The 23,284-nt window shown below is 45.2% G+C and overlaps 1 protein-coding gene across 1 annotated transcript in view; it reads right to left on the bottom strand.

Moving 5' to 3' along the window:
- The window catches only part of NOS1 (nitric oxide synthase 1), a 121,641-nt gene that overhangs the window by 82,730 nt on the left and 15,627 nt on the right, over positions 1–23,284 (bottom strand). Inside the window, 4 exon segments of the mRNA XM_027773089.1 lie at positions 886–1,048; positions 2,118–2,263; positions 3,556–3,684; positions 19,741–19,867. Of these exon segments, the coding sequence (XP_027628890.1) occupies positions 886–1,048; positions 2,118–2,263; positions 3,556–3,684; positions 19,741–19,867 (565 nt within the window).

Below are 23,284 nucleotides of genomic sequence, written 5' to 3'. Positions count from 1 at the left end.
AGGTTCTCTTCCCAAAGTGGAAGTCAAGTTTATCAATTATGTCAAGAATTGCTTCTGGATGACTGATCAGGAGGCTATTCAAAATCTCTGGCAGTGGAGGAAGTCTCTTTAAGAAAATAGTTAAAACAGTTTGTTAAAATTTTCCGTCTTATTTCATTTCTGTAATAGTTGATATCTGGCTGTCCTTTTTATAATGCAGAATGAGAACTTACTTCCCCTACCGTGTTTGATAAATGCTGTCCAGGTTCTATTGCCAAGAATGTGTTGCCCAAAATGCCTGTTTAGTTTTTAAAGATGGAACTCCACCTTTGCTTGGTTTTAAGTATGTATGGAATGTTATGATAGGACACAGTAGTAGTGGTGGTCAGACATGGAAATGGTGGGGAGACAAAAATATACATGTGAAATAAACTCAGTATTTTAATAAAGTAAAAAAAAAAAGGAACCAAACAAATAAAAATCAAACAAAATCCTTCCGGTCTAACAAAACTCCTTCTAACTTTAAACTTCCCTAGAATAAAATCCTGCCAAGGAGCACAGAAACGAATGCCTTCAGGGAGGAGGAAGATAAGACAAATAAGCAGAGAGAGTAGGTGTAAGATGAAAGGCAGCCTGAAGTGATCTGGAGAGTACCAGTCCCACCAAGAGAGAGGAACATTTATTTAAAAACATACCAACCAACCCACCATGTTGGCTAAAGAAGGTATGACTTTAGTCAGATCTAGCTGTAATCTGAGATTCCAGGATCCCTGTTACCACTATCAGGTAGGTCACCATGGCTACCAGGTGTTGTGGCTAGGAGCTGACCCTTTCTGAAGCTCCGTCCACTCCCTCCCTCCTCCCCGCATGAGAGGGATCCTCAAGGTGTCTGGCTCCACCACCCACCTGTAGCTTGGACCACTGGATCCTGCCAACGCAGCGGGCGGCGTTCCGCCAGGCGTGCTTGGCCCCGTAGATGAGCTCAGTGTCCTTGAGCTGGTAGGTGCTGGTGGTCTCGAGTTCTTTGTTCACCTCTTCCAGGCGATCCATGTGAGCTTTGGAGCCAAATCTGAGTTTGGAGGGAAGGGACATGGGATAATCATCCTCTCCTCTGAATCACTGGTTGATGGAAGAAGCAGTCTCTCTGATGGAGAGTCCTGAGTCTGTTTTGTGGATACAGCAGCTTGTGCACAAAGCAGAGATTGCAAACTCAAGTTCCCTCAAAGGCCCAGTGGTGTACGTATGACTAAACTGGCCAGGTAGGGACTGTGGCAAACAGGCCTTGGGCAGAGCGGGCAGCCACAGCTCTGCTTCAACCAACTGTTGCCTGATAGGAAGGAGGCCCAGGCTACTAGATCTTTCAAGAGAAACTGGAAACCTTAGTTTTATTATTTATTTTTTTAAGAGAGATTTTTGCTATAGGGCATGTATGCTTGCTGGAGATGCAGAGAAAAACAGAGAGATAGAAAGTGAGAAATCACCCCTCAGGAAGAATGGCTATGCCGCAATCCTTTCTCTTCCATTCTCCTCTCAAGATTTGAGTATGCATCCACATGCACCCAGCATGAGTTTCAAGCTGGTAGGTCTAGAACTCAACCCTGGTTGGCTATATGGGAGTCTGGCACCTTAATCACTATACCACCTGCTGGCCCTGGAAACCTTAGTTTTAAAGGGAACCCCTCTAGTGTCTCAATGTTGGCAATAGATGAAAGTATGGGAAGTTTAAAAAATTCATATGGAAAATTTCGGGCTTACAAAAAGATATATAGAATAATATAACAAATAGCCATGTCTAAGTCTGAGAAATATTATCATATAATCCTTTGGGTATTGCTCCTCTGATCTCTTCCTAGAAGTAACCACTATCCTGAATCTGAAGTTTATCATTCTATACATTTGTTTATTTATTTATTTACTTGGAGAAGTTTTTGCTATAGGGCGTGTGTACTCACCAGGAAGAGAGAGAGAGACAGAAAGCGAGAAATGGTGGTATGTGGTATGGTCCTGCCACGTTCCCTTCTCCTCATGCAGACTTTCAGGATTTTAGGCACTCATGCACATACGTATTTAAGCTGCAACTGGCCATGTGAGATCCAACTTCCTTAACCACTATGCTACAAGGTGGGCTCAATACTTGCCTTTTAATTGACGAGTAGTACTGGTCGATAAACTCTTTGGCGAGAGGGAAGAGCTGCTCCTTTGTGCGGACATCTTCGGGCCGTCGAACGTGCTGGGAAGGGTGCATAATGGAGCCCATGCAGATGTGCTCGGTGCAGCCTGTTTCCTGGAAGGTAGAGATTTGGGGGATGGTTTGGTTTTGTTGGGCTGTGGACCTGGATCTGATGTTCTTGGTAGACCTGACCTGTCCCTCAATTTCCAACGGGGATTTCTGAAGTATCAATTTCAAATTACTCTCAGGCACGATCGTCAGCCAAGGTAAGGGAAAACAGATGGCATTTTTAAGACTCCGAAGTGTTTGCTCCACTCAGTAGGGACCCTGGGGGCTTTTGGGCTAGGAACTGGTCATTGGTGCAGAATTCTGAAATATTTTTCAATTCCAGGTTGATCAAGGAACTAGTAGAGTGGATACAACTCACTTGGCCACCTCTATGGTAGACTGATGGCAGAAAATAGTCCCAATTATCTTTTTTTCTGTAATTATATGCTTACAATGTGACTTTTCATTAATTCCCATCAAGAGGTAGAGCCTACCCCCTTCAACTCTTGAATCTGGGCTGCTTTTGGCCTACAGAACATGACAAAAGTGATCTGTGCTACTTCTGAGCCAAGTCCCAAGAACTCTTGCACATTTCTATTCCTTCTGTCATTATCCTATAGCCACATGTGAAAGAGCCCAGACTAGCTCGCTGGAAAGGTTGAATTATCTCAGCTGGGGCTATCCTAGATTACCTTGCCCTTACCTGACCTCTCAGGTGACTACAGATGCATGAGCAAGCCCAACTATGATAGACTGCCTCTGTCCAGACCAGCAGAACCACCCATCTGATCCATAGGCTTTTGGAAAATAATAAATAGTAATTGTTTGCAGCTACTATATTTTGGGACAGTTTGTTACACTGCAATAGCTAACAGATACAACGTTCAGCCAACAGACCTATTTTCAACACAAATTTAAAGCAGTATGTGGGGTTGTTGACTATAAAAAATATGATAAAAAATTTAGAAAACACATGGTGAAATTAAGGTTGTTCAACACATGACAAGTGGCAAGACCATGAGGCACAAAAAGAATGTATTCATAGCTGGCAACATCTTAGATTTTTCTTTTTTTAGGGCATAAGCAACACAAATAAAAAGCATTTACATGAGTGAGTATGCAGCTATGGTTCTCAAACAGGTGAATTTCCTGCCCAGGGGATGTGAAGCAATATCTAGAGACATTTTTGGTTGCCATTACTTGAGGCAGGAGGTATTGACATCTAGTGCATGGGGGCCGGGGTAATTCTAAATCTCCCATAGAGCCCAGGACAGTCTCCCACAACCAAGACTCATCCAGCTCCACACAGGTAGTGCTGTGGCTGAGACATCTGGTCTACCCTCTGTAGGGATACTCACCAACGTGCTCTTCAGGTGAAGGGTATCCGTGAGAACCATGTTGGTCTCCCAGTTCTTGACCTTGAGAAAGCGAGGACACTTAGATGGGCTGCCATTCTTTGTGGGGGACTGTTTTCCTGAGGCAGGGGGCTGGAGGAGAAAAGGGAGGTGGGACATTAGGTAGGGTCTTGACTGTAGAATGGTCTCCACTGGGACTGGGCAAGGCCTCGCTCTTCCTGGACTCTGCCCTGAGTCACCAACTACCTGTACTGAGAGAAGAATCCATCCCTACCTGATTGATGCGTACAAGGTTCTTCCACTTATCCAGAAAGAAACACCAGGGCAGAGTATTTGGGGTTCTACTCAGAGGACAGGGCTCAAGAACTCGAAGGTGGTCTTTCTGGTGTGTAGCACAAGGCCTGGCACATTGAGTACGGACTTGACTTAGTGAATATTTGCTGAATGAATGAATGACTGAAAGGATACTGTCATCCTCTAGGAATAATAATAGTCCCCAGGGCTGAGGAATCAATTCTGAGGCTGGATCAATTTACTTGGTTTTTTTTTTTTTTTTTTTTGAGCCTTTCTGCTATAATCCAGACTTAGTATTTCAGGCAATTACTGAGAAAATAGAGAGGTTGAAAATGGAAAGTTTTGAAATAGACTATTTTCCCTAAAACTGAACTTTCTGCCTCTCACAAACGCAATGCTTGTTCCTGCCTCAAGACCTTTGCACTACTGTTCCCTCTGTCTTGAACACCTTCAGTCTCCCATTTGTCTTCACCTCTGTAAACAAACTGAGCAGAAGGTGAGGGAGGATAATCCCAGGCTGATCAATGTTGACCCATTCGTTTTAGATTTTTATTGATAAAGATCATACCTGTCCTGGATATTTTTTGGTAACCGTCTACCTGCCCAGGCAGAGGCATGCCCATCAATCAGGCAAGTGCCAGTCACTCAGCAGCTGAAAGGGAGAAGCAGCAGACACACCCCAAAGTGAAAGCCAAGCAAAGGAGGGGAGAAGATGATCCAGTGTTGAAAGACACTCATACAAAGAGCATATCAGTGGACAGTGACTTTGAAGTGGGAATTTATATATTCAGCTTGTATTTGCTAAGCACCTACTAGGTGCTCCACAAACAGGCAGTGAACAAGACAGACAGGGTCCTTGCTTTTCTGGTGCATTATTGTGGGAGAAGTGGAGATAAATAACAAGTAAACTAATATGAGAACCTTATAATTTCAGGTGGTAATAAGAATAGAAAATGGGGGAGCCAATGATGACTAAGTGAAGGGGAGAAAGACAAGTGCAATGGCCCTGGGGTAAGAATGAGCTTGACAAGTTCAAAGGATCAACAAGGAGTCCCGTGTGGTTGGACTATATGAGTAAGGGTGAGTGAGAGAAGATGAAGTCAGAAAGGAAGGCAGAGGTCACATCTCAATAATGTGGAGGAGCTCAGGCTAGAGAGGAGAACAGAGCTGTGAGTTATGATATAATGCGCTAAATCCAGGACAGAAGTCATGGAGACCTCTAAAGGACTAATGCTGATGGTTAACATTCAATGAATACTTACTGGATGCTAAGTAGCCTTATAATTCTCATTTTAGGACATTTTAGGCTAGGATTCATGGTTGGCCATGTGGGATCTGGCTCCCTTAACCACTAGACTATGGGGTCAGCCCAAAGGTCTCACAATTGAATGATCCATGGCAACCAAATGCCATGGATGCTATAACGTGAAGGTATTGGCTGTGTAGAGGGGACCATGAGGACACACAGAAGAGACATCTAACTTAGAGCACCTAGTCTAGGTGTTGACCAGGCTAAGGATGGGAAGCAGTATCTTGCAGACAGAGAGGACAACTCGTGCAAAGGTCCTGAGGTGAGAGACCTAACATAACCACCTTCATGGCCAGTGGAACAGCCTGTGGTAAAGCATCCGTGCTGCCATGCTGGAGCCTGGAGAACAGCCCAATTAAAGAATGGTTCCAGAAAAATGCAGGGAGTGAGATAGAACAAATATGCACTGGGCTCAGTTCTTCTACCTCTCCCAGCCCCAGTCAGATATGGTCATCTTTAATAGCTCCTCTCTCAGTGCTCAGCACTACCATTGATCTGCCCTGGATGAGCCACAGGCGGGAGCTATTCTGGACACCGTCCTCTTCTTTATCCCCTTCGCCCAGCTCATCACTGATTCTCACCTATTTTAGTTTCTGGAGAAGCTCTAGAATCTATCTACTCCTCTCCCCTGACTGACTGGCACCCTGACCAAGCCACCACCCTCTGTCACTGGGATGACTATGGCCACCTCCTAAATGTTAGCCATTACTTATTACTAACAATGCTACTATGCTACACCTAGATCAACTCATAGAATTAATACTCCTGCTAATATTGCTACGAGCACTATTACTGCACTCCTCCCACACTGTGCAGCATGAGAAGGATCCCCGTGAATTCTTCCCTTTGTTTCCCAGTAGTACTTTCTTTTTTCTCTCTTGTTTAACTTTATTTCTGGGGAGGGAGAGAGGCGTGGGAGACAGAGAGGGAGAGAATGTGAGTGAGAGAGAGACCAGGACCCCCAAGAGGGTCTTGCCACATTGTGATCTTCTCCCCAGATTCTGAGTCATCTAGGAGGGCACATCTGAGAATTCAAGTCCACCCAGAATCCAAACCCAGCCCTTCCAATATGGCCCCAGTATCGTGCAGTGGCATCCTACCTGCTTCTAACTTTCTCTTCTGAAGAACTCTACTTATTTTACTCATATTTTCTGTATGAAGCCCCATACGAACACCCCCACTTCCTTTGAAGGCCTGTCCAGACATCCTAAAGGTGTCTTTAGAATTCCATCTTCACTTCTATATTTTCCACCAGACACTCAGGTGACAGAAGTCACGTCCAGGCAGGCCTTTGTAGTGACACATTCCTTTGATCTTGCTGACAACTGGCCCAAATGGAAGATGCCCCAGCCATGCTCCTTCAATCCTGGGTTCCCCTCAATCAGTTTAGAAATTCTGTGGAATGCCCAGGAAGTTAAAGTCCTAGAGTCTGAGAGCAGCTGGAAACCCAAAGAAGGGATAACAGCCCTGGTGCTGGTGTCCCAGTGGGCCCAGTAGCCAGAGGGTGGGGAGGGTGGCTAGGCAGGAGGAGGAGGTGCGGGGTGTGGTCGATGGGTGGGCAGCCAACGGCCTTCATTGCTGGGAGCAGAGCGAGTGAGAGATCAGCCTCATAAACAAGGCCATGTGTTGAGGTTCTAGATGTGGGCGGGGTGGTCGTTAACAGTCACGTAATTGGCTGCCCGAGCTCTTGAGCTCCGCCACCTTCTACCCTGGGTTTCACTGAATTGCACACTTGAAACCAGGCATTAGGAGGTCTCTGGCAGGGCTGTTGTACTTGGGGCTTTGATGTTTTAATTAGCCAGCGGTAATATTAGATGACTCAGGAGGGGACAAACTGGGAGATTAATATAGCAGTAAGGGGCCCGGCATGCAGGATGCAAATGACTTATCAGAGTGGGACCAAGCACTCTTGCTCCAAATGCAGATGAGCACTTGTGACATATTCTGTTGGGGACGAGTGGGCTCTGGGCTGCGGCCACATGTGTGGGCTTTGGGCTGTGGCTATATGTGTTCTTTTCTGGCTTTGGGTCTGTGGTGGGACTCAAATGGAAGCTCTCAGGTGGCGGGAGACACTTGTTTAATCTCGGTGGGTCTGTGGGAGGACAGCCTGGAAGGACTGCCTGGGATGCCTGCTCCTAAATGTGCAAAGGCAGCTGTGAGTTTCTGGGTATTTCAAAGGCTTCCTCAACACTTCTTTGCTTAGGGAGGCTGAAGAGGATTCTGGGAAAGGGCAGGACATGAAATGATCTTGCAACCCAGGCCCAGGGGCAGGCAGGGAGGCTGCAGCCATACAGTGGCTTTCAATCCATGATCTTAGAATTTGCCTGCTCAACAGCAGGTGTCTCAGGCCCTGGCCTGCAGGTCAACTGTGGCCTGTTGTCTGTTTTTGCACAGCCCATGAGCTAAGACTGATTTTTCCATCTTTGCATGGTTGAAAACAAAAATGAAAAAGAAGAAGAATATTTCATGACATGAAAGTCATAGGAAGTTTATTTAAAAAAAAAACTTTTAAAAATGAACTTCATTTATTTATTCATTTATTTTATTTTAATTTGACCAGAGAGGGACAGAGAGAGAGAGTGAGAGAGCAAGCAAGCTGCCAGGGCTGAGACTTGAACCGGGGTCAGTCATGTGGGAGTCCAGTGCCCCTACCCACCACGCCACCTGCCGACTTCAGAAGTTTAAATTTCAGTGTTTATAAATGAAGTTTTATTGGGACACAGTCATACCCATTTGTTTCTCTATTATCTATGGCTACTTTTATGCTCTACAGCCAAGCTGGGTGGTTGCGATGGAGACCAAGACTAACTGGTTCACAAAGCCAAAAGTATTTCCTTTCTTGCCTTTTGGAGAAAAAGTTTGCAGACTCCTGAGCTAAAAGACTGAGTTCTAGTGGTTGGCCACAGAGTGTTCAAACGTAGTTCCTACTACATCTTTTCAGATCCTTCTTCACAACAGCACCTACCTTGGCGATTCTCTGCTCCCTATCACCCTTACCATACTTTAATGTTTCCCTCGTCCTTATCATTGCCTGTGTGTTTTTTTTTTTTTTTTTTTGGAGAGGTTTTCATTATAGGGTGCGTGCACTCGCCAGACAGACAGAGAGAGACATAGAGACAGAAAGCGAGAAATCACCCCCCAGAGGGGATGGTCACGCTGCAATCCCTTCTCCTCCATTCTCCTCTCGGGATCATGGGCACACACGCACACGCGCCTGGCATGAGTTTTAAGCCACCGGGTCCGGGACGCGAACCGAGGTCGACTACGTGGGAGTCCAGTGACATAGCCATTACGCTAACTGCTGGTTCCCACTGCCTGTGGTTTTATGAGAGTATGAGTACATTGGAAAATGGTATTTTGAAAAAATGATACATGGATTTCCATTGTTTTCTTTTTTTTTTTGGTACCACAATAAACTTGTAGTTTAATTTTGTTTCATGAACTTTTTGAAATCCCCTTGTGTGTGTGTGTATACATACATGTGTATGTATCATTGGGTCATTGGTAAAGTCGTGGCGTATTTTTCTGTTTTTCTATGCAAAAATCCATCATGACTTCCCACAACCCAATAGCATACGTACATGTGTATACATGTGTACATCATTATTTATGTATATGTATGTTATATGTGTGTGCACACATGTATTTCTTTAGCTAATATTGGTATTGTGTCTACAATACCAATTGTGTTCAGTTTGCTCTATCACCATCCCTTAGAACAGTACCAGCCCATTATCCACGTCTGATGAATATTTGAATTCTATTTTAGAATAAATTCTGTCTCCCCCAAATTCATACGTTGAAGCCCTAGTCTCCAGTATGATTGTATTTGAAGACAGGGCTTTTAGAAGATAATTACAGTTAAATGAGGTCATAAGGGTGGGACTATAATCTGGTGGAACTGGTGGCCTCATAACAAGAGGAAGAGGTAAGTCTCTTTCTCCCTCCCTCACTCCATGCCACGTGAGGACACGGTGAAGAATCAGCAGTCTGTAAGCCAGGAAGAATGTGCTTGCCAGAACCTAACCAGCTGACAGCCCAACCTCAGTTTTCCAGCTTTCGGAACTGTAGGAAAATAGATTTCTGTTATTTAAGCCACCGATCTAAGTGATCAAAACCCAAGCAGACTAATACAAGGACGAAATGGATTCTGAAAAGTGTAGCATCCCTTAAATGCTAAGCCAAGGACTTTGGTAGTAGGGCCCAGAGAACCCCCGAGGCTGCCTGGCTGAGTGACCTCATCAAACTGAGTTTCCTCTGAGGAAACACCTGACTGCAAGGATCGCAGAAGGGAGAGGGTAATGGGAGAGAGACCCAAGAGGAGACCACTACAACAGCACCGAGCAGCCAGTACAGCTACAGGAGCAGCAGGACGGGAAGGGAGGGGATGGAGATGGAGTGAAGAGGAACTGAGAGCCTTGGGGAGCCAGAAAATGGGAGAGAGAAGGCTGAACTCAGCAGTAACGTTAGGGCCCCCAGTCTGGGTAAGTGGCCTCTTAGCTGCCACTGGAAGTAAGCAGCAGAAGTGCTGGAAAGGAGGATGGAGGGAGGTGTTTTAGGTGGGAAGACTGGAACTTGGCATCAGAATCAGAATGATCTGGAAACAGAGGCCAAGCAACCATCTTTCCCAAGGAGTAAGCTAATAGTGAAAACACTACTGAGAGCTACAGAGAGGGAGGTACCGAGGAGACTCAGAACATCTTATGAGCCATGATGGACTGAACTGGTACCACAAAATCACACACTGAAGTCCTAACCAGGACCTCAGAAGGTGACCTTATTGGGAGACAGAGTCTTTACAGAGGCAATCAAGTTAAAATGAGTTATTAGGTCATCAGACAAGTCATGATGTATTTTTTCTGTATTTTTTTTAATGCAAAAATGCATCATGACTTTTCCAATGACCCAATAATATGACTGGTGTTCTTATATTAAAAAAAAAAAAAGAAGAAACTGGAGACAGAGACACATACAGGGAGAGTGCCATGTGATCAGGAAAAGAGCCATCCTGAAGCCAAGGAGGGGCCTAGATCAGATTCTCCCTCTCTGTCCTAAACTCTACCAGCACCTTGATTTGGGCTTTCTGGCCTAAAGAACTGAGGCAATAAATTCTGCCGCGGAAGCCATGGTTGGTGGTGCTTTACTCTGGCAGCCTTAGCGAACCATTTTAGGAGCCCAGGCCCAAACTTAGGCAAAGCAAGTAGCCTCTTATTCTCACACCATGGCCAGCAGCAGCAGCAGCAGCAGCTCCTGCATCATAGGCCTGCAGCAACCTGCCCACTCCACTTGTCCTGAAATGAGGGCAGGATGCTGGGGCCAGGCTGGGCAGTGGGCCACCCCGCCCCCCCTAGGGCCAGATGCCACGTATTGTGGCACCTTTCAAGGCAGTAAGTGGAACCCAGTTACAAGCTGTGGCTGCTCAGGGTCCAGGCCCACAGACCCACAAAACAGTAGGTACTCACTCATGGGTGTAATTTAAAAATTGTTGCTTATAAAATGTAACCAACTGTGTTTACTACCTTGGAGTAGAATTTCCTTAGAGTGTGGTCAAAGCATTATGTCTAATACGATTCATTTTTACAGTAACTCCACGGAAGCTTGAAATCGCTTATCCTGCCTCTCTTTTTCCCTCTTCCCCTGATTCAGCAGACCATGTTGTACAGCTCACGGAAGATGGTTAAGGGAGGGGGTGCTCAGGGGTCAGGCCCATCACAGTTTGGGAGTGGAGAGAGTTGAGGACACCTGGAGGATAGGAGGCCTTTAAACTAGATTGTTGACGCTTTCTCCAAATCACGGTGATCTCACAGGAAAGCCAGATGTTACTAGAGTGTTGTATTTGGTGCCTTTACTAGGCCAGAAGAGAGAGTGCACTAGCACTTGATTTTGAAATGAGTCCTGTAATTATCTCATAGCCTAACCTCATAGTATTGTATTTATTTTATTGGGTGTGCTCGTTAGAAGTATTAACTTGATAAATGTAAATATGAAAAATGCACACGTTTTGTGATTACATTTTGACCTTTTTAAGGCTTTTAAAATATTCTGGGAACCTCAGATGTTAAAAGTGGGTTGGGTCTCTTGACCTCTAAGAGTCTCTGTTTGGAGGGGGTTTTGGCAACTGATCTTGAGTTGGAAAAATGGAGGAAAAATGACTTCAACCTCACTTTTATGGAAAAAGAATTTGAATCTGGGGCGATGCATGGAATAAACAGACCCTGGGTGTTGCTGATTCACAGGCGAGATTATCATTGTCCCACTAGACAACAGTTGAGACAGCCTGAAATGAATTCACTGTTAAAACAAACAGCAAAATATGTGGAAATTCCAGCAGGGCTGAACCTAAACAGTCTCCAGGCCCCACTTCCTGGCTCCATGCTGGCTCCAACTACCCAGTGCAGAAGGACCGGGATGGCTGGTTGCTATAAAGACCGGGAGTCAGTGAGCAGGTGATGGCACAGGTGGAAGAAGTGAGAGAGCCAAGAACTGGATTTGGATGCACCTGGGGCTGAGAGAGACCCTGTGTGCTTTAAATCCCCAGAAAGCATCTTCGTAGGGGAGGGAGCCTGCTGTTTGAGGGAATCACAAGAACATTGGTCACCTATGAATGGGGACACCAAAGATGCTCTCGGGAAAATCCAACTTGGATGTCTAATTCTAGTAATGAGCTGGACCAAGGGAAGGAATAGCTGATAGGACTGAGGTGGGGGTGGAAGTGAGTTGGACCACCTCTTGTGGCTAGAGATTTAGGACACCCTCCCATAGAGAGAAATTGGTCTCAAAATACAGGAAGTGACTCAAAGAGGGGTCTTGGGAAGGGAATAACCAATAGGCATGCCCTAGATGTCAGCCCAAGTGGGGCCGAAGGACCTGCTAAAGCCAGCCAGGTGAGTTCTGTGGGTGACATCTGTGCATGAGTCTCTGAAATCCCAAATACCATAGCATGATGACTATAGTGCGTATCTGTGTATGTAACTTATCTTGGGAGTAAAAGTTTCTGGAGGTTGGGGCATATATGAAAAGATGAAGGCTTGGCCGTGAACTCCTCCAGGGCCATAATCATGTTCAATTTCATTTCATTTCCAGTAACTTTTAGTAAAATGCCTATTTTGTGCCTGATTGGGCTAGGCTACTCCATGTCTACTGGCTCTTGAGTCGTTGTGGTAAACTATTTTTCAGGTGAGAACATGGAGACTTTGAGAGGTAAAATGGTTATCTCCAAATTAACAAATAACAAGCAACAGAGCTGGGCTTGGGATCCAGGCTCTCAAAATTCCTACTTTCTTCTCAAGGCCTTATTGTTCTAGAACTTGGCCCCCAGGAGACATAAATCACAGATGTTACTTTAATTCGTATGAATGACAAGGATGATGATGTAGTCATAAAGAGAAAGGGACACGGCCTTGTCATAACTCAGTGGATATCACCTGGCGCTCTGGGTCACGTCTGGGCCACAGGATCTTATCTGTAAAATGAGGACAGAGCCTCTTGCCCTATTTGCCTTACATCAGCAATATAATAATTAACAACATACCTAAACGAGCAATATAAATAATTAGTCAATGAGAACAATAATAATGTCAAGCATTCCTTGAGCATTTATTTTGTGCCGGGCCCTGTGGAGTTCAGGCTGGGCTCTGGGGCTCCACAGCTTGGACTTAAAACCCATCGCTACCACTTACTCGTTGCTCTGGTTTGAATGTATCTCCCAAAGTTCATGTGCTGGAAACCTAATCCTCCATGCAATGATGTTTACAGATGGAACCTTTAAGGGTGGATTAATGGCATTACTGTGGGAGTGGCTTCCTGATGAAAGGATGAGTTCAGCCCTGTCTTTCACTTCCCATGTGTGCTGTTTTGCCTTGCCACCTTTGCCATGGGATGATGCCCTTGCCAGGAGCAGGCCTTAGACTTCACTTACAGTGCTTAGACTCTAGGACTGTAAGAAAAAGCCTGTTCTTTATAAATTACCCAGACTCGGGTTATAGTAGCATAAAACAGACTAAGACACTGGTTATGTGACCCTTATCAAGCCACTAAATCCCTGTGTTTCATTTTCCTTATCTGTAAAATGAGGACACTAACACTGCATCGCATCGGGCTGGGGATTAATAAGATCATGGACCTGAAGCACTTAGCACAGTACCTGATATGACTCAATCAATGGTAGCTATTATTGCATGGGTGACACTATTATTTCATGCATTATCTCATTTCACCCTCCCTACAACTTAATGAGTCTATTAGCCCCATTAGAAAGGCAGACTAAGCACACATGTTAATTAGTCATTTGACCAAGTTCACCGGCCAGGAGGGGGCCAATCCTGGTCTGACCCCAGCTGCACTCTGGGTCTCTAAGCTGTAGGTGTATAAGACCAAGTGTCACAGCGGCTACACAAATGTGAGGTGGTGTTGTTACCATCTAACGTTATTGTTATTTTTATCCTGACATCATTAATGTGCAGTGAGTTAGGGCTGTCTTGGGTTTCCCGCCAGCACTCTGGGCTGTTTCTGAGAGGCAGAGTGTGTCGCTGGCTTGCCTTCATTCAGACCCAGGCTGGTCTTGCTGCCCCTTTGGTTTTTAACAGAGCCACACCAGCTGGCCAGGAGGTACATGCTTGTGTACAGAGGGACCCTGGCAACCTTCAATCTTCCAAAGACTGGGAAAGAATGAGCCCACAAGCCTGTCCCCCACTCACTCATAATTTAGAGATCTCTGCTGGAGAGACTGGGGTGATGCTGACACTTACCTGGAAGTAGAAAAAAAGCTTCTCAATAGATTTTGACATTTTGAAAGCAGCCAGAAAGCCCTAGTCCCCAGGAATAAAGGAATGCCAGGCTCCTGATGAAGTGGAAGGGTGGGGAGGGGGATTTCAATGTATCGGTCTTCTATCTGACTATCTGATCATGTGAGACTGTAGAGAGGGCAGGGGTGGCCGGATGGAGGAATGAGAGGGAGAACCCCACGTGGAAACACCACTTCTCCCAAGACTGGAGCTTTCCCCACTTGCACCCATGAAGGACTTGACTGATGCTTAACTAGTATCTGAAAATAGGTGATCTGTCTCCAAATGGGGCACAGTTCCACCCCTTGTCCCTTAGGAAAACAAATTAGGCAGGCAAGAGAGACAGATGCTTATTAAGAAGGGTAGGTGAGAAAGTCTTGATTCAGATCCTAAGGTTCTGCAGGGAGATTGGACAAAGAGCAGTTTCTCATGTTATTTATCTACAGTAGCATTTTTGCTTACAGTGATTATTATTACAGGGCCTATAGAATGGACTCAAGCTTCAATGTGTGTCTCAGGTGGTACAAGAGAACCTCAGAGCTCTAATCATGATCTTTAGCAAGGAAAAAGAAATGTGATCTAGGAATTAGCAGATGGTGTGGTGATTAAGGCGCTGGACAGTTCCACATGGCCGACCACAGTTTGAGCCCCAGACCTGGTGGCTTGCTCACTTTCCCTCTCTCTCTGTTTCTCTCTGGTTTAAAATAAATAGATGAATAAATAAAATTAAATAAATCCTAAAAAAAAGTGATAGGCCACAACTATTCCTTTAACTATAATGGTTTTCTCTTTCTTCCAGACAAACTCTTACATGATCTATAAACCCAGGTCAAATGTCACCTTTTAGGGGCAAACCTTTCCTACTACCTGCTGAGTTATGTATGTTTCCATAGCATTTTGCATTCCTCTGTTAGCATGAAATGAAGTCATACACGTCTATTCTTCTACATGTGTCCTTGAGGATCTGTGTTTGCTCATCTCTGCTTCCACCCCAGGGCTACACACAGGGTAGGTACTGGGGGAATGTTTGCTGAGTGGCCAAGTGATTCATTTTATCTGCTATCATTCCAGGCCAGATGCAATTTGCAAGGGATATTAACAATAAGGGTCACAAAATTTAGCCACACATTGTGTTCTAGTGACCGGGGACTCAAGTCTCATTGGCTCTACTGCAGTTGACCCAGACTATCAGCAAGAGAAATGATCATTAGATTAAGATGAATGGTTTTGCTTTCTGGGACTGATTTAAGAGCAGATACCTCTATGACTAATTTTCCTTGAATTTTGACAAATGAGAGCCTCAGGGAAGATGAGAATCCCTTCTGGGACAAATGGACTGACTGCACTATTCCCTTGGGGAGCTAAGTCTTTGGAGTCGAGAAGTTCTTTCTCATATCTAGCCTGCACCTGCCCTGCTTCACTTGCATTCTATAGTCATTTGGCCAGTCCTTGGGGAAAATACAGACCAGAATTAAGAAAGCAGGTAATACGTGGGTCCCTCTTCAGTTTTAATAATCCTAAGCCCTCGACAGATGCTTAAACAAGCAGCAAATGTGGGTTACGAGTGGGTGGAGCATGGAAGCTGATGCCAGAAGTTCTAGGTAGAATGATTTCAGCAGGTCAGGCGAGGCTGAATATAGGAGGTGGTCTTCCAAGACAAGAGGAAGAACATTGTGTTTTCTATTAATTTGCTCAGTCCAGAAACCATTTCTGAAGCCTGTGGCTCTGAAGGTGTCTAGCAGGCAGTAACAGAGCTGTTTCCTTAGCTCTGGAGCTGGGATACAAATGTAACCAAGTGCCAGGTCTCTGCCTCCTGTCAGCTCTATTTCTGAGAGGCATTTGGAACATTGAAACCCAGTCAACAGAGCCAGGATGATCTTGCAAGCCAGTGGGCTTGAATCTTTTTGGGTCAGGAAGCACATGGAGGATTTGATAGTGAGTAACGGTGAGTACAGGAATCTCAAGTGTGGCTGGGCTGTATGCCCTGCTTCCAGAAGCTCACCAGTTGAAACCTGCTTTGAAATATTAACCTCAGGAAGGTGCAGTCATTTCCCTCTCTGTTCAATGCCCTCCAAGTCCTTTTCTTCTTCTCTAAGGAAATGAGATTTCCATTTCAGAGGAGGTTCTGGGAAAATTCTTTAAAGAATATTGCCAGAAGTTACATGCACTCACCAGAGAGAGAGAGAGAGAGGAAGAATATACCTTTCTCCAAGGGGGCATGATCACACCACAATCCTTCTGCTTACATTTCTCCATCCATTGGATGAATTTGTATACCTGGTATGTTTTCCAAGTCACCATTGTTGGGATTCCAATGGAGACCAGCCACATGAGATCAGGCTCCCTTAACCACTAGGCTACAGAACCAACCCTAGGCAAGTTCTTAATACTGCTTCCTGATCCTTTCATCATGGTGTCCTGCAAAGAGGCCAATGGCTTCCCCTGCCCTGATCTTAATACTGAGCCCTGTATCTCAGGTTCAAAGTTGAAGGTCACATTTTTTGTGTTGTCACTGTTTAAATAAGGTAGATGGCATTAAAGGGAATAGCCACAGGCCTGGCACTGTCCAGATTTAGGCAGTGACCATCTGTGGCCTCCCCATGGTGCTGCTCTTCCCCATAACTCGTATCTCATGAGTTACCATAGCCCAGGAATTACAAACTCTGAAACCTAGAGGGCACAGGTAGGTCATTTCAATTAGGAAGGCAGGCTGGGTAGTTCAGAAACAGAGCATTTGACTGCATATTCAACATATCAGGTCATTATTTATTTTCACAAAAAAACCGGAATCTTTCTCACCTTTCCTGAAACACACGACTCTCTTGTCTATCTCCACCTGCCATTTATAATAGAGATGTGGATACAAAAAGATATAACTTTCATCCTAATAGCTTTGATGTTATAATAAACGACAATGGACACTGCATGTTAAAGAGAGTGAGACGATAGGGAGAGGTGGGGATTCTGACAAAGTGGAGAGCCCAGTCTAGAGGGAGGAGCTGCTATTCGACCCATACAAATTGTTGCACCAAAAGAATATGGTCTTGATGTAGTCAGACTGTGCACACTTTAAAGAAAAACTATAGGTATATTTATGTAAAATGTTAAAGCATTGGCAACACATTAAAAATATAAATATAAAATTTATCTTAGGAAAACACAGTGGAGGCCGAACAAACCATGCTGACAGCTTAAATTTTGCTTGAGGTTGCGTCTTTCTGTCCTTCTTTGTCTTGGGAGGGTTTGTTTTATGGCAAAAACCTCTTTGTTTTCAATTAAAAAGAAAATATAAAGGAGTTTTAAACTTCATTTGTTCATTTAACTATTACCAGGCAAGCCTGCAATGTGGCTTTGATTTTTGAAGACAGTTTAAGAGTCTACAACATGCTGTTCCACCAGATCTTCCCAGGGGGCACTGCTAGAGGGAGTCAACCTGGAGGATCATGGGTCTGACCCACTGTGGGAATCCGTGACGTCCGGATGGCCAGCTAGCAGCAGCTAAGGGAAATGATTCCCACCGAGGCTCTGGAATGTCTCATTCTCCCTCTAAACTACATAGAGAGGTTTTCTGAGTCCTCACTTACAGGAACCAATAAGGAAGGGTGTTGTCTATAGTTCAAGTATCACAAGAAAGACATCTAGGGCTCGGGCAAGATGGGGTAGTGGGCAAGAGGAAGCAATTCATCATCACTTGCTGAGTGACTTGGGTCTTCTACTGTTCTGACCCCTCACTGGTGATCTCACCCATACTTTGGTGCAGTACAGAGGGTGGGCGGGAAGGTCACCTGCTTCCCTAGGGTTGGTCTAGCGTGGCCCATCAGCTGTCTGGGCAGGTGAGAAAAAAAGGCAAGCTGATCTCCAGCCAAATCTAGCCACTCTTGGAAATGATATTGACTCAGCTGTCAAAACACACCCCAGCAGATGGTAAAAATAAAAACATTGGTAACAGATCAAGCTGGCAAGGCTGTGGGGTGACAGCCACTCTCTTACTGGTAGAATTGGGACAACCTCTTTGGTGAGTGATTTGGCAATATGCACCCAAATCACATGTGTACATGACCGTTGACCCAGTGATTCCATTTCTAGGAATTTATCCTGTTGATAAGCCTGCCATGTGCAGATGAGGCATTTGCACAATGTCGCTCATTACGGCACCATCATAGCAAAATGCTGGCAATGGCCTGAATGTCTATCAGGAGGGATTGGCTTGATAAATTATGACACAGTCATACAGTGGAATATTATGCAGCTATACAAAAGAACTAGGAGTCTCTTCACCTACTAATTAGGGCTAATCTCCAGGATATAATGATAAGTGAAAGAGCAAGGAACAAACCAATGTGTAAAAATATGTAAAAAAAAGAAAGTGTGTCTCATTTGTGTAAAAATACGTAAAAAAAAGTGTGTCTGCCTATAATAAAATATTGCTTAAAGATCATTAATATTCCTTGCCTCTGAGGAGAGAAGTCGGGTAGCTGGGATTAAGAAAGAGAGGAAGGGGCCAGCAGATGGCATAATGATTATGTTGCTGGACTTCCATGTAATTGACCACAGTTCGAGTTCTGGACCCAGTTGCTTCAAACTCATGCTGGAAGTGCGTGTGTGTGTGTGTGTGTGTGTGCGCCCAAAATACTGAGAAGAGAATGGAGGAGAAGGGACTATGGTGTGGCCATCCCCCCTTGCAGGTGGTTTCTTGCTTTCTGTCTCTTTGTCTCTCCAGTGAGCACAAAAAATCTCTCAAAAAAAAAAAAAAAAAAAAAAAGGAAAGGAAAAAAAGTTGTTTTTTTTTTTTTTAGGTTTTTGCCATAAGACACATGTGCTCACCAGAGAAAGACAATGAGAAGGAAAGTGAGAAATCACCCCTCAAAGGGGGAGGGCCACTTCCCCTCTCCTCTTGAGATTTTAGGCACGCATGCACGCACACCCACCTAGTGTGAGGTTCAAGCCACCAGGTCCAGGACTTGAACCAGTCGACCACGTGGGAGTCCAGCACCTTAACCACCATGCCACCTGCTGGATTTTGTTCTATTTTGTTTGTTTTGTTTTTGGAGAGGTTTTTTTTGTTTGTTTGTTTGTTTGTTTTTTCCACTATAGGGCGCGTGCGCTCGCCAGACAGACAGAGAGAAACATAGAGACAGAAAGGGAGAAATCACCTCCCCAGGGGGGATGGTCATGCCGCAATCCCTTCTCCTCCATTCTCCTCTCAGGATCTTGGGCACGCACACACACGTGCCTGGCGTGAGTTTTAAGCCACCAGGTCCAGGATGTGAACTGCGGTCGACTACATGGGAGTCCAGTGACACAGCCATTACGCTAACTGCTGGTTCCCTCTATTTTTTTTTTTTTTTAATAACAGCATGTGCTCATGTACAAGAGAGAAAGAAGTACCCTCAACAAGGTCTCATCATGCTGCAATGGCTTTTCCCCAGCCTACCGGCTCCTCGGGATCTTGGGCACCTGTGTGTGCACACAACATGTTTTTTAGGATGATTTGGGGAGCCAAATCCATGGACAGTCATCTGGCTTCCAGTTGTGGGGCACTGTGTTACTACTGTGCCACTGTGACTGTGCCACGGAAAACTTCACCATGCATCTTTTATATTTGGAACCATGTGAATGCCTTTCTTGGTAGAAACAAATTAAAATTTAAGAAATGGCAAGCTTACAAAACCAAATCAAATCAAACCAAACTCAAACCACAACAAAGCCAAAATTCATATCCTAAGACACGTGTTTCTGGCCTCAACCTTCCAAGCTGGGAGGCGTAGGAGTATGAGTGCCAGGCTGGAGCCATGCACTTACCTGCTCCTTCTCTGAATACGGGTTGTTGAGGACCACGGGGACATTGCCCTTTCCCCACAGGTCATTGAAGACTCGGTCATTCTCCACGCCGAGGGGCAGAGGTTTGTGTGACTTGCTGTCCACATCTCTGAAAGGTAAGGTGGGACAGGTGAGGAAGGTACAACAGCAGGTTGTTCTGATCCCCATGCCCTGAGCTATGCAGAACCTAGGTGGCTCATCCCCAGGCACCTACATGGAGCCATGAGCTTTAGGCACCAAACCTACCACCATGAAGGATCACTAACAACCTGTGGGGAGGCAACCCTGGTTGACAAGCATGAAGGGGAGCTCACTGATGGAACCGAAGGTGAGCTCATTGCTGTACCCAATGGCTGGCCTTTATCCATTTTGTGGACATCATTTCAGGATGGCCAAGATGTGGATTTTACTTATCCCTTCTCCTTTTCCCACTTAACAGGGAAAACAGGAGGCCCATCTCCTAGTAGAAATCCATGCACTGCAAATCCCTGGACAACTTAATGCCTATAACATTTGGTAGAAAAACTAAGAGGGGGGGAGAGATAGAGAAGGTCTGTAGACCAATGTGATAAGTCATTGCTACCCTTTTTAAAAAAGAATTATTTAACTACCTCCTTCCTTCCTTCATTCCTTCACTCCTTTCAATTTGACCAGAGAGGGAGGGAGGGAGGGAGGTAAGGAGGGAGGGAGGGAGGGGGAGAGAGAGAAAGAGAGAGAGAGAGAGCACGCAGGAAAGCAAATTGCCAGGTCTGGGACTCGAACTGTGGTTGGCCATGTGGGAAACCAGCACCTTAAACCACCATGCCACTTGCCAGCACTCCCCTTTTTAATTGCCAAAGGGTGCATGCGCTTGCTGGGCGTCAGGGGGGAACTGAGGGAGAAAAAGAAAGCACCCCATAGTGGGGTGTAGTAATGCTTCAGTCCCTTTCCTATTTCTTTATCCCATCAGAATTTGGGGCATGTATAGATACATCCCTGGTATATTTTTCCAACTCCTGGGGTCAGGATTTGAACTTCAATTAGCCACATGGGATCCGGCTCCCCTACATAGAGCACTTAACTACTGTGCTATGGGACTGGCCCAGGGTAATAAAGTCATTCTGACCATGACTAAAGAAAGCTCTGGGCTTTGAATAATAGCAGCTCAGGACAAATGGAATAACCCTGAAGATAAAGGGAACACAATAAAAATAATACTGATAATAATGATAGCTAGCCTTTAGTATGTACTTATGTGCCAAGCACTGTACGTGTGTGTTTAGGTTTTGTGCATGGGGCATGTGTGCTTGCTGGAGAGAGACAGAGAAAGGGAGAGTAAGAAATCAACCCCCTGGGGAGTGGGTGGCCACACCACAATCCCTTCTCCTCCATTCTCCTCTGGGTATTCTGGGCATGCTTGCACATATGCCCAGTATGAGTTTCAAGCCACTGGATCTGGGGCTCAAAATGTGGTCAGCCATGTGGGAGTCCAGCACCGTAACCACCACGCTACTTGCTGGCCTCTGTACCTATGTTTTAATTCATAACCCTTACAACAGCTCTATGAGCTATGAGTGATTATTAATACCATTTTACAGATAGGGTAAATAAACAAAGAAAAACTAAATTGTCAACTGTCACATGATTAGTTGTGTAGCCCAGCATTCCAGCCTATTCTTTTTTTGTTTAGAGGTTTTCTTTTTTTTTTTTGGCATGTGCGTTCACCAGAAAGACAGAGAGAGACAGAGAGATAAAAAGCGAGAAATCACCCCCCAGGGGGTATGGCCATGCTGCAATCCCTTCTCCTCCATTCTCCTCTCAGGATCTTGGGCATGCATGCATGCACAAGTGCCCGGCGTGAGTTGAAGCCACTGGGTCCAGGACTCGAACGGTGGTCGACTATGTGGGAGTCCCGTGACATAGCCATTATGCTAACTGCTGGTCCCAGAAAGCGAGAAATCACCCCCCAGGGGGATGGCCACGCTGCAATCCCTTCTCCTCCATTCTCCTCTTGGGATCTTGGGCACACATGCACACGCGCCCTGTGTGAGTTTAAGCCACCAGGTCCGGGACTCGAACCACAGTGGACTACATGGGAATCCAGTGACATAGCCATTACACTAACTGCTGGTCCCCCAGCCTATTCTTGATATTCATTCTGAAGTATTGGCTCTCACTGTCATCACCACTACCACCACCACCACTACCATTTTCATCAAAGCCACTACCATCATCACTACCACTACCACCGTCATTCTCATCACTGTCACCATTATTCTATTGTCATCATCCAACATTTCCTCATCAGCAGAGCCATCATTACAACCATAATCACCATCACCATCATCACAATCATCCATGTCATTGCCCTCATCAATTTCATCACCTCATAATCTTCACTATCATTATCATTACCACTGCCATGGCGGTCTTCCTCCTCCTGTTCACTATGACCATATCAGCATCTTCATTACCACCATCATCCTCATAACCATCATCATATGAGGCAACTGAGGCTTGGGAGTAGTTACACCAGAAGCTTAAGTCATATAGCTAGTGACTGTGAATTCAAACCCAGGCTATTCTTGACTCAAGAGTCTGACTTTTTTTTTTTTTTAATTATTTTATTTGATTTAAAAAAAAAAAAAAATTTATTTTACTTATTTATTTTGATTTGACCAGAGAAGGACAGAAAGAGAGAGAAAGAGAAAGCAAGCTGCCAGATCTGGGACTCAAACTGCAGTTGGCCATGTGGGAGTCCAGCGTCCTTAACCATCACGCCACCTGCCAACCCTGAGTCTGACTTCTTAAGCACTAAACTACTTTATGTCCTTATCCTTGAACTCTAACAGGTTCAGGTTGAAGCTATCTGGGTAGGTTCCACAGCTTGGCCATCCTCTAAGATGGAGATAGGACTAGTACCAAACTCCAGATGTCCCATCAGTCTTGTCTCACCTCCGGTCTTCTACCCTCTGAGTTCTACTCTCCTGATTTCTATATTTTTGGTCTGTTGGATCTTCCTATCCAGTTTTAACCAGGCTGTGCCATCTGTTGATTTTCCAAGGTGGACAATGTGACTTGTTCTATGGTTCAACTTGGGTGAGTCCCTGTGTCAAGGCTGGCCCTTGCCTATCCATATCGTCTATGTTCCCAGCTTTGGGGACTTCTCCATCCCCAATCTAGTATACAGGCAGTCCTTTGGGATGAGCTAGAAGATGGAGTTGAGCCTAGAACTGAGTGGAACTCAGCATAGCCCCAAATGGTTCCCCTAGCTGCTCCCTCAGAGCCAGCCAGGCTCTCTTCCTGCTGTGTTTCTCACAGTCCACATGGCCTACATCAAAGTCACTTCCGCTCTTCTGCTTGGAGAGGTTTGCATTTTTCAGAGGGAACATTTTGTTTTACCCTCTACAAAATGTCACCAAAACATACCAAAGAGAGTCTCTTGATTATAGACATTTCCCAAGTCAATGTAAACCATTGTAAACCTACATGGTGATAAATAGGGCACTGTCTGTTGAGAAAGCTGCTCTAAATGTCACTCAGCTCC

The sequence above is a fragment of the Tupaia chinensis genome, unplaced genomic scaffold, assembly GCF_000334495.1.
Source record: "Tupaia chinensis unplaced genomic scaffold, TupChi_1.0 Scaffold000320_1, whole genome shotgun sequence".
In the NCBI taxonomy this organism is placed as follows: domain Eukaryota; kingdom Metazoa; phylum Chordata; class Mammalia; order Scandentia; family Tupaiidae; genus Tupaia; species Tupaia belangeri.
Note: the sequence above shows the minus strand (reverse complement) of the source record. Positions and strands in the feature narration are given on the sequence as shown.